Source organism: Hemitrygon akajei, chromosome 6 (genome assembly GCF_048418815.1).
Source record: "Hemitrygon akajei chromosome 6, sHemAka1.3, whole genome shotgun sequence".
Taxonomy (NCBI): domain Eukaryota; kingdom Metazoa; phylum Chordata; class Chondrichthyes; order Myliobatiformes; family Dasyatidae; genus Hemitrygon; species Hemitrygon akajei.
In genome coordinates, this window is record NC_133129.1 from 86308303 (window position 1) to 86326641 (window position 18339).

Below are 18339 nucleotides of genomic sequence, written 5' to 3' on the forward strand. Positions count from 1 at the left end.
GCTGCCTGACCTACTGAGTTACTCCGGTATCTCATGTGTGTTGTTCAAGAATCTCTTGTGGACCTTGGTTCATGTGAAAAATATTAACCAATTTATCAATTGACTAACTTTAATCTGTTTCTTGATGATTGAATTTCTATTGAGGTGGAGTGTGCTTTCAGAGTCCGAATTATTCAGAACGAGGATCTCTATTGGAAAACAGGCTCTTTGGCCCATCAAGTCTGTGCCAACCGTCACCAACTCCTCCACACTGATCTCATATCAATTCCCCCCAGATTCTACCCCTCACCCACACACTAAGGGAGGGCAATTCACAGCAGTTGATTAGCCCATTGACCCTGCACGACACTGAGATGTGGGAAGGAACTGGTGTACCTGTGGACCAAGGGGAAACTCACAAAGTCAGGGTGAGAACGTGCAAACTGCGCCCAATCTCACACACACACTCACTCTATCTCTATCTCTCTCTCTTTCTTCCCTCTCATTCTGCCCTTCCCTCACTCCCCTCCTCCCTCTCCTTCCCTCTTTCTCTCTCTCTCTATATCTTCCCCTCTCTTTTTCCCACTCTTTCCCTTTATCTGTCTCTCTCTTTCTCTATCCTGCTCTCTCCTTCTCTCTCTCCTTCCCTGCCCCCAGCCTCTCTTCCTCTGTCTCTAGCACTTCCTCTCTCCCCCTACTCTCCTCCCCCTCCTAACCCTCCCCAAACCCCACCCAACCCCATGATTTCCTAGATACCCATTGTATCCTCCTCCCGCCACCCACCCCCACCCCCCCATCCCGGGTCAATGGTCACAGTCACCAACCCGCACTTCGGCCCATACCACCTGAGAATCCCACAGCTAGGTACCCATTGTGACCTTCCCCTCCCAGACCCCGGGTCAATGGTCACAGTCACCAGCCCATGCCGGTGTCCGCAGTACCTGAGAATCCCACGGCGCAGTCTGTGTTGAACGTTTCGTTGAGCAGGTGGGAGAGGCCGGCCTTTATGGACAGGTAGATGAGGCCGGTCAGCAGGCCGAAGACGCAGACGGAGATCATGAAGCGGGCGCTGCCGATCCGGCGCTCCAGCCTGCTGCCCTTCCACACCAGTGAGACCATGTTGAAGCCCAGGTGATCAATGTCGATATGATGCAGGGGGGCAAGGAGCAGCCGCTGCCACTCGCGCCCGTAGATCGTGGTGGTGACGCTGAGGCAGACGTCGCCCACGCTGAGTTCGGGCGCCAGGAAGATGAACATGTTAAGAATGATGAGAGCGAGGGTGGCGGGAGGGATTCCTTTGGTTTCAGTGAAGAGCAGGATGAGGAAGATGATGTAGCTGCCCAGAAATTCCTCCATCAGTCATTTTCTGGAGCTGCCTGTCCTCCTGGTGCTGAGTACCTCTCTCCCCGTGCCCTTTGCAGTCCCTGCAACACCAGGAGATCAGAGGAAGCTAAGTAAGGTGACAAAGATGATCGAGAAATTCAAGTTCCTAGGAGTGAACATCAACAATAAATACCCTGTCCTGGTTCTACCGCAGCCAAAAAAGCTCACCAGTTCCTCCAGTGCTCGTTCTAATATTTGTTTAGCTGGGGTTCCCAACTGTTTCTATGCCACAGACCTTTACCATTAACTGAGGGGTCCGTGGACCCCAGATTGGGAGCCCCTGGTTTACAGATGCAACATGGTATCAGGCCCTTTGAGCTCTTACTGCCCAATTCGGTAGGACCAACCAGGGCAGGTCTTACACAGTGAGCGGTAGGGCACTGAGGAGTGCAATAGAACAAAGGGATCTGGGAATTCAGGTACTCTACATAACTCATTGAAAGTGGCATCACAGCTAGACGGGTAAAAAGAAAGCTTTTGGAGCATTGGCCTTCATAAAGTATTGAGAACAGGATATGAGATGTTATGTTGAAGTTGTATAAGACATTGGTGAGGCCTAATTTGAAGTATTGTGTGTAGTTTTGGTCACCTACCTCCAGGAAAAATGTAAATAAGGTTGAAAGAGTGCCGAGAAAACTTACAAGGATGTTGCCAGGTCTGGAGGACCTGAGTTATAAGTAAAGATTGAATAGGTTAGGACTTTATTCCTTGGAATGTAGAAGATTGAGAGGAGATTTGATAGAGGGATACAAAATGATGAGGGGTACAGATAGGGTAAAAGCAAGTAGGCTTTTTCCACTGAGGTTGGGTGTGACTACAATTAGAAGTCATGGGTTAAGGGTGAAAGGTGAAAAGTTTAAGATGAGCATGAGGGGAAACTTCTTCACTCAGAGGGTGGTGAGAGTGTGGAACGAGCTGCCAGGGCATGTGAGCTCGATTTTAATGTTTAAGGAAAGGGTAGATAGGTACACGGATGGAAGGGGTATGGAGGGCTATGGTCCTGTTGCAGATCGATTGGAGCAGACAGTTTAAATGGTTTAGCATGGACTAGATGGGCTGATGGGCTGGTTTCTGTGCTGTACTTTTCTATGACACTATATGGTGTGTTATCAGGCCTGACCGGCCCAACAAGCACCATCCAGACCATTTGTGTACCATTGTGTACACAAATATTTTGAGGTATTGTAAAGCAAACCAGAATGCAGAATAGAATGTTACAGTTAGAGAGAGAGTGCAATGCAGGAAGACAGCTGCAAGGGTCATGATGAAGTAGACCAGGAGATCAAGACTTCATCTTTTTACATATTCGTTCGTTTTGTGCCATGTTGGATGACATGGGCAACCATGATTGTTCGTGGAAACTTTTTCCAGAGAAGTGGTTTGCCGTTGCCTCCTCCTGGACAGTGTCTTTACAAGACGAGTGACCTCAGCCATTATCAATACTCCTCAGAGATCGTCTGCCTGGTGTCAGCGGTTGCAAAACCAGACTTATGATATACGACCATCCACCACCTGCTCTCATGGCTTCACCTGACCCTGATTGGTGGTGGGGGGGGTGGGGCTAAGCAGGTGCTACACCTTGCCTAAGGGTGACAGACTATTAAATGGACCTCTTGCATGATAAAATGAAATGTCTGATAAGAGCAGGGCAGAAGCTGCCCTTGAGCCTGGTGGTACATGTTATCAGACTTTTGTATCTTCTGCCCGATGGGAAAGGGGAGAAGAGATATGGCTCTACCAAAGGAGCTCCCTCCCTCTGTTAGTCTGAAAGTGCTGTGTCTCTGCACTGCACTTTCTCTGTAACGATTAAACATTAGCTCTATTTGTCAAAAGTGCTTCGAAACCTTAGCTTCCTTCAGGTTGTTCTAGCCGGGGTGGTAATGGGGACAGGCTCCCACTACTTATTAAATGCTCCCAATGGTGTGCGCCTCAAGTAGCCTATGACAACCAAATCCAGCTCCTGGCCTTCGCATGTGGCTTAGCCTGGAGGAACCATTTCTACCGACAAGAGCAGGGGCAAAGGCTGGCTACTAGCACCTTAAAATCAGTTGCTTTGGGCAAATGGGGCTCATCAACCGTGGTAGGCAGCTCATCTAGGAGAAGAAAAACTCCGATCTCAAACCTCTGCTGCCTTGTGGCTATACCCACTCATGGGGAAGGCTTCGGGAGTAAACCCTGCAGGAAAATTGAGCTGGAGTCCCTAAGGCAGTCTTACATTGAGTTCAACACCTGTGAAGCCACTGCTGCCAAACTGTATCAGTCCTTTGGGTTCATCAGATGGGTGGAGAGGGGGAGATTGCTACATGGGCAACAGCTTGCTCTCCATATCTCCATAAGATATAGGAGCAGAATTAGGCCATTTGGCCCATCAAGTCTGCAGCACCATTTCATCATAGCTGGTCCATTTTCCCTTACAGCCCCAATCTTCTGCCTACTCCCTGTAAACCTTCATGCCTAGACTAATTAAGAATCTATCAACCTCTGCCTTAAGTATGCCCAATGACTTGGCCTCCACAGCTGCCAGTGGTAACAAGTTCCACAGATGAAGAGAGAGAAGTGGATGTAATGTATAAGGATTTCAGTAAGGCATTTGATAAAGTTCCCCATGCAGGGCTCATTCAGTAAGTACTGAGGCATGGGATCCAAGGAGATCTTGCTTTGTGGATCCAGAATTAGCTTGCCCACAGAAGGCAAAATGTGGTTGTAGATGGTTCGTATTCTGCATGGAGGTCGGTGACCAGTGGTGTTCCACAGGGATCTGTTCTGGAACCCCTCCTCTTTGTGATTTTTATAAATGACCTGGATGAGGAAGTGGAGGGTGGGTTAGTTAGTTTGCTGGTGACACAAAGGTTTGGGGTGTTGTGGATAGTGTGGAGGGCTGTCAGAGGTTACAGTGGGACATCGATAGGATGCAGAACTGGGCTGAGAAGTGGCAGATGGAGTTCAACCCTGATAAGTGTGAAGTGGTTCATTTTGGTAGGTCAAATTTTAAGACAGAATATAATATTAATGATAAGACTCTTGGCAGTGTGGAGGATCAGAGAGATCTCGGGGTCTGTATCCATAGGACACAAAGCTGTTGCACAGGTTCACAGTGCTGTTAAGAAGGCGTATGGTGTGATGGCCTTCATGAACTGTGGGACTGAGTTCAAAAGGCGTGAGGTTATGTTACAGCTATACAAGACTTTGGTCAAACTCCACTTGGCATACTATGTTCAGTTCTGGTCGCCTCACTACAGGAGGGATGTGGATACTATAGAGAGAGTGCAGAGGAGATTTGCAAGGACGTTGTCTGGATTGGAGAATGTTCCTTATGAGAATAGGTTGAGTGAACTTGGCCTTTTCTCCTTCGAGTGACGGAGGATGAGAGGTGACCTGATAGAGGTGGATAAGATGATGAGAGGCATTGATCGTGTGGATAGTCAGAGGCTTCTTCCCAGGGCTGAAATGGCTAACACAAGGGGCATAGTTTCAAGTTGCTTGGATGTAGGTACAGAGAAGATGTCAGGGGTAAGTTTTTCACACAGAGAGTGGTGGATGCGTGGAATGCACAGCCAGTGACAGTGGTGGAGGCGGATACAATAGGGTCTATTAAGAGACTCTTAGATAGGTACGTGGAGCTTAGAAAAATAGAGAGCCATATGCAGTAGGGAAATTCTAGGCAGTTTCTAGAGTAGGCTACATGATTGGCACAATATTGTGGGCTGAAGGGCCTGTAATGTGCTGTAAATCTCTATGTTTTATTCACCACTCTCTGGCTAAAGAAATTCTTCCACATCACTGTTCTAAATGGATATCCCTTTATTCTGAGGCTGTGTCCTCTGGTCTTGGACCCCCCCCCCCCACCATAAGAAACATCCTCTCCACATCCACTTCATCAAGGCCTTTTAACATTCAATAGGTTTCGATGAGATCCACCCTCATTCTTCTGAATTCCAGAGAGTAGAGGACCAGAGCCATCAAACGCTCCTCATATGATAAACCTTTCAATCCTGGAATCACTTTCACAAACCTCCTCTGAACCCTCTCCAATGTCAGCACATCCTTCCTTAGATAACTGGCCCAGAACTGCTCACAATAGTCCAACTGAGTCCTCACCAGTGCTTTATAAAGTCTCAACATTGCATCCTTACTGCCCTAGCTTACATACCTAGACAGTTAGGATGCAACGTCCATGGTCAACCCTGACCGATGGGGCCCTCAACAGCATCAAAACATACAGTGAAACATATCATTTGCGCCAAAGACCAACACAGTTCGAGGATGTGCTGCGGATAGCCCATGGGTGTCCCTATTCTTCTGGTGCTAACATAGCATGCCCTTAACTTCGTATCCCATACGTTTTTGGGATGTGGGAAGAAAACTGGAGTACCTGGAGGAAACCCACATGGTCACAGAGAAAACGCAAAAATTACTTGCAGACAGTGGCAAGAAATGGACTCCAATCATTGTAAAGCGTTATGCTAACTGTACATTGCCATAGCGCCCCTTCTGAAAAACTTGATTCCGCAATGCGTTATTGCTTATCCAGTGTACGACCTCAATCTTCTGATTAGAACCAAAACCAGAATCGGGTTTAATATCACTGGCATATGTCGTGACATTTGTTGTCTTACTGGCAGCAGTACAATGATAATATATGAAAAATTGTGAACTACAGTAAATTATATATATTTACTGTAATTCACAATTTTTTTCTATATTATTATATATTACATTTTATATATTGTGTGGTTGTGTGTGTGTATTTAGTTAAATAAATAGTGCAAAAATAGAAATAATAAAGTAGTGGGGTAGTGTTCATGGGTTCAATGTCCATTTAGGAATCGGATAGCAGAGGGAAAGAGGTTGTTTCTGATGCGCTGAGTGTGTGTCTTCAGGCTCCTGTACCTCTTCCCTGATGATAGCAATGAGAAGAGGGCATGTCCTGGGTGATGGGGGGTCCTTAATGACGGGCACCACCTTTTTGAGACATCGCTCTTTGAAGATGTCCTGCATACTACGGAGGCTAGTGTCCATGATGGAGCTGACTGAGTTTATAGAGACTGAGTTTTTAGAGAGCTGACTCTCTGCAGCTTATTTCGATCCTGTACAGTAGCCCCCCCCCCCCACAATATCAGACCGTGATGCAACCAGGTAGAATGCTTTCCATGGTACATCTGTAGAAATTAGCGAGTGTCTTTAGTAACATACCAAATCTCCTCAGATTCCTAATGAAATATAGCCTCTGTTATGATTTCTTTGTAACTGCATCAATATGTTAGGTCCAGGTTAAATCCTCTGAGATGCTGACATGCAGGAATTTGAAAATGCTCACTCTCTCCACTTCTGATCCCTCCATGATGACTGGTGTGTGTTCCCTCATCTTACCCATTCTGAAGTCCACAATCAGTACTTTGGTCTTCCTGCCGTTGAGTGCAAGGTTGTTATGAAATAATCTGTATGGACACCCCCCCCCCCCCCCCGTCAAGCGGAAGGCACAAAAGCCAGAAAATACATAGCATCAAGGTAGGACAGCTTCTACCCCACTGTTATAAGACTATTGAATGGTCCTCTCATATGATAAGATGGACTCTTGACCTCACAAGTGATTTAGTGATTTGGTATGTCACCAAAGACACTCACAAATTTACTGCTGAGAGCATCCTAACTGGCTGCATCCCCCCACCCCCTCCCCCCGATATGGATGGGGTTGGGGGCTACTGCACAGGATCGGAATAAGCTGCAGAGAGTTGTGAACTCAGTCAGCTCGTCAGCTCCATCATGGGCACTAGCCTCCGTAGTTTCCAGGACTTCTTCGAGGAGCAATGCCTTAAAAAGGCAGCATCCATAATTAAGGACCCCCATCACTCAGGACATGCCCTCTTCTCATTGTCACCATCAGGGAGGAGGTACAGAAGCCTGAAGACACACTCAATGATTCAGACACAGCTTCTTCCCCTCTGCCATCCAATTTCTGAAAGGACATTAAACACATGAACACTTTTGCATAAATTAATTTTACTATTTAATATATGTAGTTACTGTAATTCACAGTATTTTTTCTATTATCACGTATTGCATTGTATTGTTGCTGCAAAGTTAACAAATTTCATGACGTATACTGGTGATATTAAACCTAACTCTGATTACTTGCAGGTACAGACAACACACACAATATGAATTATACATGAATTGAACAAGGTAGTGAAGGGAAGACTGTGTCAAAGGCACGCTCAGGGACATATCCATGGCAGTGCAAGAAGTGCTCCATTGCTGAGGTTGGGTTAGAGTCAGGATTTTGACCATTTTCTGAACATAGCCATATCCGCTTGAAGTGTCCTCAAGTCCTCTTCACTGTTGATCTCCACCTTTCTGCGTGTCACGGAGTCATTGAGCATCACTGCACAGAAACAGGCCCTTCAGCCCATCTACTGCATATCAACTGGTTTTCTGGCTGGTCCCATCGATCTGTACCTGGACCATATCTCCCCATAGCCCTCCCATCCATGTACCTATCCAAACTTCTCTTAAATGTTATAACTGAACTCGCATCCACCTCGCAGCTCGTTCCACACTCACATAAACTTCTGAATGAAGAACTTTCCCCTCAGGTTCCCTTAAACTTTTCACCTTTCACCCTTAACCTATGACCTCTAGTACGAGTCTCATCCAAGCTGAGGAGGAAAGGCCTGCATGCATTCACACTATCTGTACCCCTCTTAATTCTTTATTCCTCCTTATGATCTCCCTCATTCTCCTGCACTCTTGGTCTTAAATTCCTAACCTTTGCAACCTTTCCCCATAACGTAGGTCCTCCTTGCAAATTTTCTCTGTATTCTTTCAAGTTTACTGAAATCTTCATGGGGATAGGTGACCAGGACTGCACAGGGCAGAATAAATTTGACCCCACAAACTGGCTGGAGTGTTTTCTGAGATATTTAACCCCTTGCTTCGGCAGTCTGAGGTATCCAGCTGCTTCAAGCAGGCTTCAATTATACCGGTGTCTAAGAAGAACATGTTAACCTGCCTTAATAACTATCATCCAGTAGCACTTACGTCCACTGTGATGAAATGTTTTGAGAGACTGGTGATGAAACATTTCAACTCCTGCCTGAGAAACGACTTGGATCTGCTCCATTTTACCTACTGGCACAACAGGTCCACAGCAAGATGCCTTTTCATTGGCTCTTCACTCAACACTGGAACATCTGGACAGTGAAAATGCATTCATCAGTATGCTCTTTATCAACTACAGCTTGGCATTCAACACTATCATCCCCTCAAAATCAATCAATAAGCTTCTAGACCTTAGCCTCAATACCTTTTTGTGTAATTGGTTCCTGGATTTCTTCGTGTGCAGACCCCAGAGAGTTCGGACTGACAACAACATCTCCATGATCTCCATCAACACGGGTGCACCACAAGGCTATGTGCCTAGCCCCCTGTTCTACGTACTTTACACTTATGACTATGGCTAAGCACAGCTCTAATTCCATGTTTAAGTTTGCTGATAACACTACTGTCATTGGCTGAATCAAAGGTGGTGACGAATCAGTAAATAGGAGGGAGATTGAGTGGTGCCACAACACCAACCTCTTACTCAATGTCAGCAAGACCAAAGAGATGATTATTGACTTCAGGAGGAGGAAATCACAAGTCCATGAGCCAGTCCTTAATGGGGGATCAGAAGAGGAGAGGGTCAGCAACTTTAAATTCCTTGATGTTATCATTTCATAGGACTTGTCCTGGGCCCACCATGTAAGAGCAATTATGAAGAAAGCACACCAACATCTCCACTTCCTTAGAAGTTTGCTAAGATTCTGCAAGACATCTAAAACTTTGACAAACTTCCATAGATGTGTGGCAGAGAGTATATTGACTAGTTACAGCACAGCCTGTTATGGAAACACCAATTCCCTTGAAGGGAAAATCTTAAAAAGTAGTGGATATGTCCCAGTCCGTCACAGGTAAAGCCCTCCCCACCACTGAGCACATCTACATGGAAAGCAGGTAAGCAGCATCCGTCATCAGGGACCCCCACCTCCCAGGTTCAGGAACAGTTATCACCCCTCAACTATCAGGCTCTTGAACTGGAAAGGATAACATCACTCAACTTCACTTGCCCTATCACTGAAATGTTCCCATAACCTATGGACTCACTTTCAAGAACTCTTCATCTCATGTTCTCGATATTTATTGCTTATTTATTATTATTATTATTATTATTATTATTATTATTATTATTATTATTCCTCTTCCTTTTTCTTTTGTATTTGCGTGGATTGTTGTCTTTTGCACTCTGATTCTATTATAGTTGTTGGATTTACTGAGTATGCCTGCAAGAAAACAAGTTTCAGGGTTGTATATGGTGACATAGATGTACTTTGATAATAAATCTAGTTTGAACTTTGAAGCAAGCCCTACACAACCCCAACGCAACATCTGAACTCTTGCACTCCAGGTGACGTTGAGAACTACCATTAGGAGTTCAGGTACAAGGTTCCCTCAGAGCAGTGTCACAGGTAGGCAAGATGGTGATGGGGGGCTTCACACATTGGCCTTCATCAGTCAGGGCACTGAGTACAGGAGGTGGGAGGTCACGCAGCAGTGGGACACAACATCAGTTAAGACTGCACCGGGAGCATTGTATTCAGTTCCACCAGCCCTGCCACAGGAAAGAAGGAATTAAGATGGAAGACTCCAGAGGAGATTCACGAGGATGTCGCCAGGACCCAAGGGACTGAGTCACGGAGAGCGGCCGGGCAGGTCAGGAACACATTCCCTTTTGCCCAGGAGACTGAGGGGTGACCTAACAGAGATGAACAACATCATGGGAGCACAGACAGGGTGAACGTGCACAATTCCCTCCCCACCCCTGCACCCCCAGAAGCAGAGGACATAGGTCCAAGGTGATGGGGAGAAATTCAATGGGGGTCCAAGAGAGAACCACCCAGATGGCAGTTCCCTGTAGGATGAGCTGTCAGAGTAAACGGTAAAGGCAGGTACATTAACGTTTGAAACTTGGACTGGTATATGAACAGAGGGCAGGGAAGGTTCACAGGGACATGGGCCAAACGTGCTGTCCTCAGCAACCAGACCTTCAGCAGCTTCATCCACTCTCGCACAGCGAATGAAGTTGGGTTGTTGACTGTGTTTAAGAAATCATCTAGATGATTAGGGATGGGAGGCTATGCTCCATGTGCTGAACATGGAATTTCTGCGGAAGAGTTGAATGGATAAGTTGGACTGAACAGCCTGTTTCTTTGCTGTTCGGTTCTATTTTTCTGGCTGTGAGATGAGATTGTAGCCCACCACTGCCTCTGTCAGAGGGTTTGACATTGGCTACACTTCGTTAGGAGTTTGAGGAGGTTCGTTATGCCCACCAAAGACTGTAGCAAGTTTCTACAGATGCACGGCAGAGGGCATTCTGTCTGGGTGCCTCACTGCCTGGTATGGAGCCTCCGATATGTAAGATTGAGAGAGGCTTCAGAGGGCTCCATCACAGGCACAAGACCCCATCATCAAGGAAGTCTTCAAGGGGTGATGCCTCAAGAATGAAGTGTCCATCGCCATCCAGAACATGCCCTCTGCTCATCACTACCATTAGGGAGGAGCCGGAAGACCCACGCTCGATGTTTAGGGGACAGCTTCTTCCCCACCACCGGATTTCTGAATGGTTCATGAACACTACCTTACTATTCCTCTTAGATAGATAGATAGATAGATAGATAGATACTTTATTCATCCCCATGGGGAAATTCAACTTTTTTCCAATGTCCCATACACTTGTTGTAGCAAAACTAATTACATACAATACTTAACTCAGTAAAAAATATGATATGCATCTAAATCACTATCTCAAAAAGCATTAATAATAGCTTTTAAAAAGTTCTTAAGTCCTGGCGGTTGAATTGTAAAGCCTAATGGCATTGGGGAGTATTGACCTCTTCATCCTGTCTGAGGAGCATTGCATCGATAGTAACCTGTCGCTGAAACTGCTTCTCTGTCTCTGGATGGTGCTATGTAGAGGATGTTCAGAGTTTTCCATAATTGACCGTAGCCTACTCAGCGCCCTTCGCTCAGCTACCGATGTTAAACTCTCCAGCACTTTGCCCACGACAGAGCCCGCCTTCCTTACCAGCTTATTAAGACGTGAGGCGTCCCTCTTCTTAATGCTTCCTCCCCAACACGCCACTACAAAGAAGAGGGCGCTCTCCACAACTGACCTATAGAACATCTTCAGCATCTCACTACAGACATTGAATGACGCCAACCTTCTAAGGAAGTACAGTCGCCTCTGTGCCTTCCTGCACAAGGCATCTGTGTTGGCAGTCCAGTCTAGCTTCTCGTCTAACTGTACTCCCAGATACTTGTAGGTCTTAACCTGCTCCACACATTCTCCATTAATGATCACTGGCTCCATATGAGGCCTAGATCTCCTAAAGTCCACCACCATCTTCTGCACATTTTAAAAATTGATTTACTTGTGATGTATAATCATTTTTATGTCTTGCACTGTATGACTGCCACAAGACAACAAATTTCATGACATGTGTCAGCGATAGTAAATCTTCCATAACATGATCGCGTTGAGGTTGGCATAAAGAAAGATTCATTATCAAAGTACATGCGTCACCATATACAACCCTGAGATTCATTTTCTTGTGGGCAGACTCAGTAAATCCATAACAGAATCAACGAAAGGCCGCACCAACTTGGGTGTTTAATTTGTGTGCAGAAGACAACTATCTGGGCAAGCACAAAAATAAATAAGTAATAAATAAGCAATAAATATCGAGAACATGAGATGAAAAGTCATTGACAATGAGTCCATCGCTTGTGGGAACATGTGGGGCAAGTGAAGTTATCCCATTTGCCAGTAAGGTGCTGGGTAGAAGAGGACTCATTCCTCTGCGTTTCAGCCTGGCTTTTGTATCCCCCACCCACTCCTGGCCATGAACCTTCACCCTCTTAAAACCCACAGAATATCGCCGAAGATCGCCACGCCATTTTTACAGTGTCAATGATTGGGAGATCTGGTTCAATTTCTGCCGCTGTTTGTAAGAGTACATTCTCCCTGTGACCATGTAGGTTTCCTCCCACATTCCAAAACGACGGATTCGCCATAGTTAATTGTGGGCATTTTATGTTGGAACCGGAAGCAGGGCAACTCTTGTGGGCTGCCCCCAGCACATTGCAAACTACATGTTCTGATGTACCTGTAACAAATAAAACCAATATAAAAAATAGATTTAACTTTTGATCCTGAACTTCCCATCTCGGTGCAGTCTAATCTTCTAGTAGATGTTCCTCACTCAGCCAGCAGGGGGAGGTATGGCCTGTTTATCCAACTGTGCTCCAGCCACTGACATCACAATGTTTTGTGAGATGGCTCGCTGAAAGTCTTGCCCATATTCCTATCGTTTCCCGCTGTTGAAAACGTCAGGCATGCAAAACCTTTGTCAGATTCATAGCCAATTGGCCCTGACTTCGACAGGCAAGGAATCTTATAACCATCGTAATACTCACAAAATGCTAGAGGAACTCAGCAGGTCGGGCAGCATCTATAGAAGTGAATAAACAATCTACGTTTTGAGCTCAGACCCTACTTCAGGGTTGAGAAGGAAAGGGGAAGATGCCAGAATAAAAAGGTGCTAGGAGGGGATGGAGGCTAGCTGGAAGGTGATAGGTGAAGCCAGATGGATGGGAAAGGTTAAGGGCTGGACAAGAAGTAAGTTGTACATCTGCTATATGGGACAGAATTTTACCATCAACTGAACCAAGAATCCTCAATCCCAATCACCCTCCATGTGATCTATTTAGGGGAGTTAAGGTTTCAAGGAGCCATCTTAAGCATACTTCCACCTCAACTTTCATAAATTTATTGCCCCTCCATGGACTGTCTATACTCTCACTGCCTCGATAAAGCAGCAGCATAGTCAAAGACCCCTCCCACCACAGATACTCTCGCTTCTCCCCTTTCCCGAAAAGCCCGAAAGCACGTATTATGGATGTCGACAGTAACACCGTGTGGGTTATGGATTGAGTGAAGAGCCAGTGTCTTTTTCCAGAGTGACAATGGCTAACACGATAGGAAAGGTATGGAAACACCACTGCCCTTGACAGAAAATCCTACAATATGGCCCAGTCCATCACCATTGAGCACATCTACATGAAACACTGTTGCAGGAAGGTAGCATCCATCAAAAGGGACCACAACCACCCAGGCCATGTTCTCTTCTCACTGCTGTCATCGGGAAGAAGGTACAGGAGCCTCAGGAACAGTTACTACCTCTCAAACATCAGGCTCTTGAACCAAAGGGAATAACTTCACTCAACTTCCAAATAATCTGTAGTTTTTATTATGCATTAAATATACTGCTGTTGCAAAACAACAAATTTCACGACATATTATAAGGGGTATTGATAACATAAATGCAAGCAAGCTTTTTGCACTGAGGTTGGGAGGGACTACACCAGAGGTTATGGGTTAGGGGTGAAAGTTGAAAAGTTTAAGGGGAACATGAGAAGAAACTTCTTCACTCAGAGGGTTGTGAGAGCGTGGAATGAACTGCCAACACAAGTGGTGTACACAAGTTCAATTTCAACATTTAAGAGAAAATTGGATAGGTACATACATGGATGGTAGGTTATGGAGGGCTATGGTCTGGGAGTAGGCAGTTTAAATGGTTTGGGACAGACTAGATGGGCCGAAAGGTCTGTTTCTGTGCTGCACTTTTCTATGACTCTATATGCCAGTGATATTAGGGTATGCCGCCTAGCACCGCCATCTCCAGGAATGGCCCTAAAGACGTGTGGCCCCATCGAACTAGAAACGGAAATGTAGAAAACCTCCAGCACAATACAGGCCTTTCGGCCCACAATGCTGGGCCAAACATGTATTTACTTTAGACATTACCCATTGCCCTCTATTTTTCTAAGCTCCATGTACCTTTCCAAGAGATTCTTAAAAGACCCTAACGTATCCGCCTCCACCACCATCGCCAGCAGCCCATTCCACCCACTCACCACTCTCTGAGTAAAAAACTTACCCCTGACATCTGCTCTGTACCTACTTCCAAGCACCTTAAAACTATGCCCTCTCATGCTATCCATTTCAGCCCTGGGAAAAAGCCTCTGACTATCCACACAATCAATGCCTCTCATCATCTTATACACCTCTATCAGGTCACCTCTCATCCTCCATCGCTCCAAGGAGAAAAGGCCGAGTTCACTCAACCTATTCTCATAAGGCATGCTCTCCAATCCAGGCAACATCCTTGTACATCTCCTTTGCACACTGTCTATAGCATCCACAGCCCTCCTGTAGTGAGGTGACCAGAACTGAGCACAGTACTCCAAGTGGGGTCTGACCAGGGTTCTATATAGCTGCAACATTACCTCTCAACTCCTAAATTCAATTCCATGATTAATGAAGGCCAATACACTGTATGCCTTCTTAACTACACAGTCAACCTGTGCAGCAGCTTTGAGTGTCCTATGGACTCAGACCCCGATATCTCTCTGATCCTCCACACTGCCAAGAGTCTTACCATTAATATTATATTCTGTCTTCAAATTTGACCTACCAAAATGAACCACTTCACACTTATCAGGGTTGAACTCCATCTGCCAGTTCTCAGCCCAGTTTTGCATCCTATCAATGTCCCACTGTAACCTCTGACAGCCCTCCACACTATCCACAACATCTCCAACCTTTGTGTCATCAGCAAACTTACTAACCCACCCTCCACTTCCTCATCCAGGTTGTTTATAAAAATCACGAAGAGAAGGGGTCCCAGAACAGATCCCTGACCCAGTTCCTTGCCAATTTTGCCAAATGAAGCTGTGTGAGAGACTGAAGTATTTCGACAGCAAGTGGTGTGTTTGCTAATCACCGGCTGCCATCAGAAGCCGATCCCTGCACTCAAGCGATCCCCCTCTCTTCTGACAGTGAGTGAGAACCTGTCAATCAACGAGAGAGGGGGTGGTGGATAGAGGGTCTCGGAGAAGCGACATAGAAGGTCGTAACATTGGAACAGGGAGTTGCTGCTTTGCTCTCATCTCTCCCTCCCTCGACAGAAAGAGCCTGTCTGAGATAGCAACGTGCTGATTTATGCACTGTGGGTTTGATGGACTCTTGATCAAGGTCTCTCTGGTGGCTTTTGATGTTGCTAGCATGGTGGGGTGGTCGGTTGGTACCTCTACTGGCACGTTAGTGTGGGGGGGGGGGGTTGATGCATTCGCTGCTGCTTGAGTAAAGGGAGGGGGAAGGGGGTTTCAATGTTTCTGTCATTCAAGGTTCTTGTTTGCGAAGAGTGTGAATTTCAGGTTGTATACTGTATGCAAGTCCTTAAGGTCATTATAGCCAGGAGTGATCATGAGGACAAGCTCCACTACCTATTAAATGCTCCCAGTGGTGTTCAACTCAAACAGCCTCTGACAACCAAGTCCAGCTCCAGGCCTTCACATATGGCTTAGCTACCAAGCCTGGCGGAACCATTTCTACTGAAAAGGGGCAAAGCAGGTTACTGGCGCCTTAAAACCAGTCGCTTCGGGCAGATGGGGCTCGCCAGCTGTGGCTGGCAGCTCATCTAGGAGAAGGAAAACTCTGATCTCAAACCTCCGCTGCCTTGCGGCTATTCCCACTCACGGGGAAGGCTTCGGGAGTAAACCCTGAGGGAAAATCCGGAGAAGGCAGTCCTACGTTGAGTTCAACACTGACTGGCAACTCCTGTGATGCTGCTGGTGCCAAACTGCATCGGTCTCTGCCGTCCCTTTGGGTTCATCAGATGCACTGAGAATGGAGCTTGTAAACATGGGCAACAGCTTGCTCTCCATATTATATTTCCCAGGGTTGCTGATCTAGACAGCCAGGACGCAACATCCATGGTCGACCCTGACCGACGGACATTTCATCACTCTGATATCAAATGAACCTTTGATATTAACCCTCTCTCTGACTGTGATTCTGATAGATCGGTTTAATATTGTCACATGTACTGAGACACTGTGAAAAGCTTTTTGCCAGCCACACAGATCATTTCATCACAACAGCAAGGTCCGGTGTGTAGCAGTATGGACAACACACCAAATTCAGCTTATACATAACATTCAACAGGTTAGGACTTCAATCCTAAGAAAGTAGAAGACTGAGGGGAGATTTGATAGAGGTATACAAAATTACGAGGGGTATAGATAGGGTAAATGCAAGCAGGCTTTTTACACTGAGGTTGGGTGGACCCACAACTGGAGGTCATGGGCTAAAGATGAAAGGTGAAATATTCAAGGGGAACCTGAGGGGAAACTTCTTCACTCAGAGGGTGGTGAGAGTGTGGATGGAGCTGCCAGCACAAGTGGTGCATGTGGGGGTCGAATTCAATGCTTAAGAGAGGTTTGGATGAGAGGAGTATGGTCTGGTAGCAGCTAGGTGGGACAAGGCAGAAGATGATGTCTTCAAGGACTAGATGGGCCAAAAGGCTTGTTTTTTTTTTGTGTTGGAGTGCTCTACAACTCTATGACTCTACCTTACCTTCCTTCTGGAAGCTTTGTCTTCATTGAGAATGAGTGCGTCTCCTCTACCTCGACACAGTGCTTCCCCACCATGTGGTGATGATGTACAATGGACAGTGAAATCACCCCTTTGTTACATCACTTATGACGGCTCATGAAGTAAGCAGGCTTTGTCCATCCCTCCCCACTTCTGGACCTCCTGCTCATCCACAAGGAGGCCATTCAGCCCATCAAATCCCTGCCTGCCCCTGGAGCAATCACCCGCAGAGGAGGCAGGAGGAACTGCAGACGCTGGAATCTGGAGCAACAGATGATCTGCTGGAGGAACTCAGAGGGTTGAGCAGCATCTGTAGGGGGAAAGGAACAATGCACATTTCAAAGATTCAAAGTACATTTATTATCAAGCAACACACACAAAATACTGGAAGAACTCAGCAGGCCAGGCAGCATCTGTGGAAAAAATTTCAGTCAATATTTCAGGCTGAAACTCCTTGACAGGACTTCCCAGCTCTTTACTTCATCCCTTCCCCTCCAGGTTTCACCTACCACCTTGTGTTTCTCTCTCCCCTTCCCCACCTTTAAAATCTACTCCTCATCCCTTTTTCTCCAGTCCTGCCGAAGGGTTTCAGCACGAAATGTCAGCTGTACTTTTGTCCATTGATGCTGCCTGGCCTGCTGAGTCCCGTGTGTGTGTGTGTGTGTGTGTGTGTGTGTGTGTGTGTGTGTGTGTGTGTGTGTGTGTGTGTGTGTGTGTGTGTGTGTGTGTGTGTGTGTGTGTGTGTGTGTGTGTGTGTGTGTGTGTGTGTTGGGTTCCCAGCATCTGCAGATTTTCTCTTCTTCATTTATCAAAGTATATATACAGAATACAACCTGGGATGAGTCCTCCTGCATCACAGAACGCTGTGGAACCCGTTCAAGAAAACATCAAACATCCAACGCGTGAAAAGAAAAGAACGTTTTGAGTTGCAGCTCACTTCAGGGCTTTTGACCCGAAATGTCGACAGTTGTTTTCTCCCTGTAGATGCTGCTTGACCCACTGAGTTCCTCCAGAAGATTGTTTGGTCTGATTTGCCCACAAACTTCCCCACTCGCACATTCTTCTCTCTCCAACAACCCACCAGGGATCACTTACAACAGTGATTAACCCACCGACCCATGATTCTTCCCCTCTGTCCTTTTTTTCTCACCTCCTGATCTCCTCAATTCCTCCTACACACACCCTTCCCCTCCCCCACCCACTCCATCTGCCCTCCCACCTCCCCTATTTGGTTCCAAGCTCCACCTTCCTCTATCAGATCCCACCATCTGCAGCCCTTTGTCACCTCCACCTCTCATCTCCCAGCCTCTGTCATCATTCCCACTCTCCCCTCCTCCATCTGCCCACCTCCCCTCCTCACCTGGATCCACCCATCACCTCCCAACCTCTGTCACTATTCCCTCTCTCCCCCCCCCTCCATCTGCCCACCTCCCCTCCTCACCTGG

The 18339-nt window shown here is 46.4% G+C and overlaps 1 protein-coding gene across 1 annotated transcript in view; it reads right to left on the minus strand.

Annotated features, from left to right (window-relative positions):
• The window catches only part of LOC140729223 (rhomboid-related protein 4-like), a 36664-nt gene that overhangs the window by 11423 nt on the left and 6902 nt on the right, over positions 1-18339 (minus strand). The window contains exons 2-3 of the mRNA XM_073048744.1: positions 16877-17204; positions 921-1403 (exon numbers count right to left, since the gene is read on the minus strand). Of these exons, the coding sequence (XP_072904845.1) occupies positions 921-1335 (415 nt within the window). The 5' untranslated portion in view covers positions 1336-1403; positions 16877-17204. The remainder of the gene's footprint in view (positions 1-920; positions 1404-16876; positions 17205-18339) is intronic.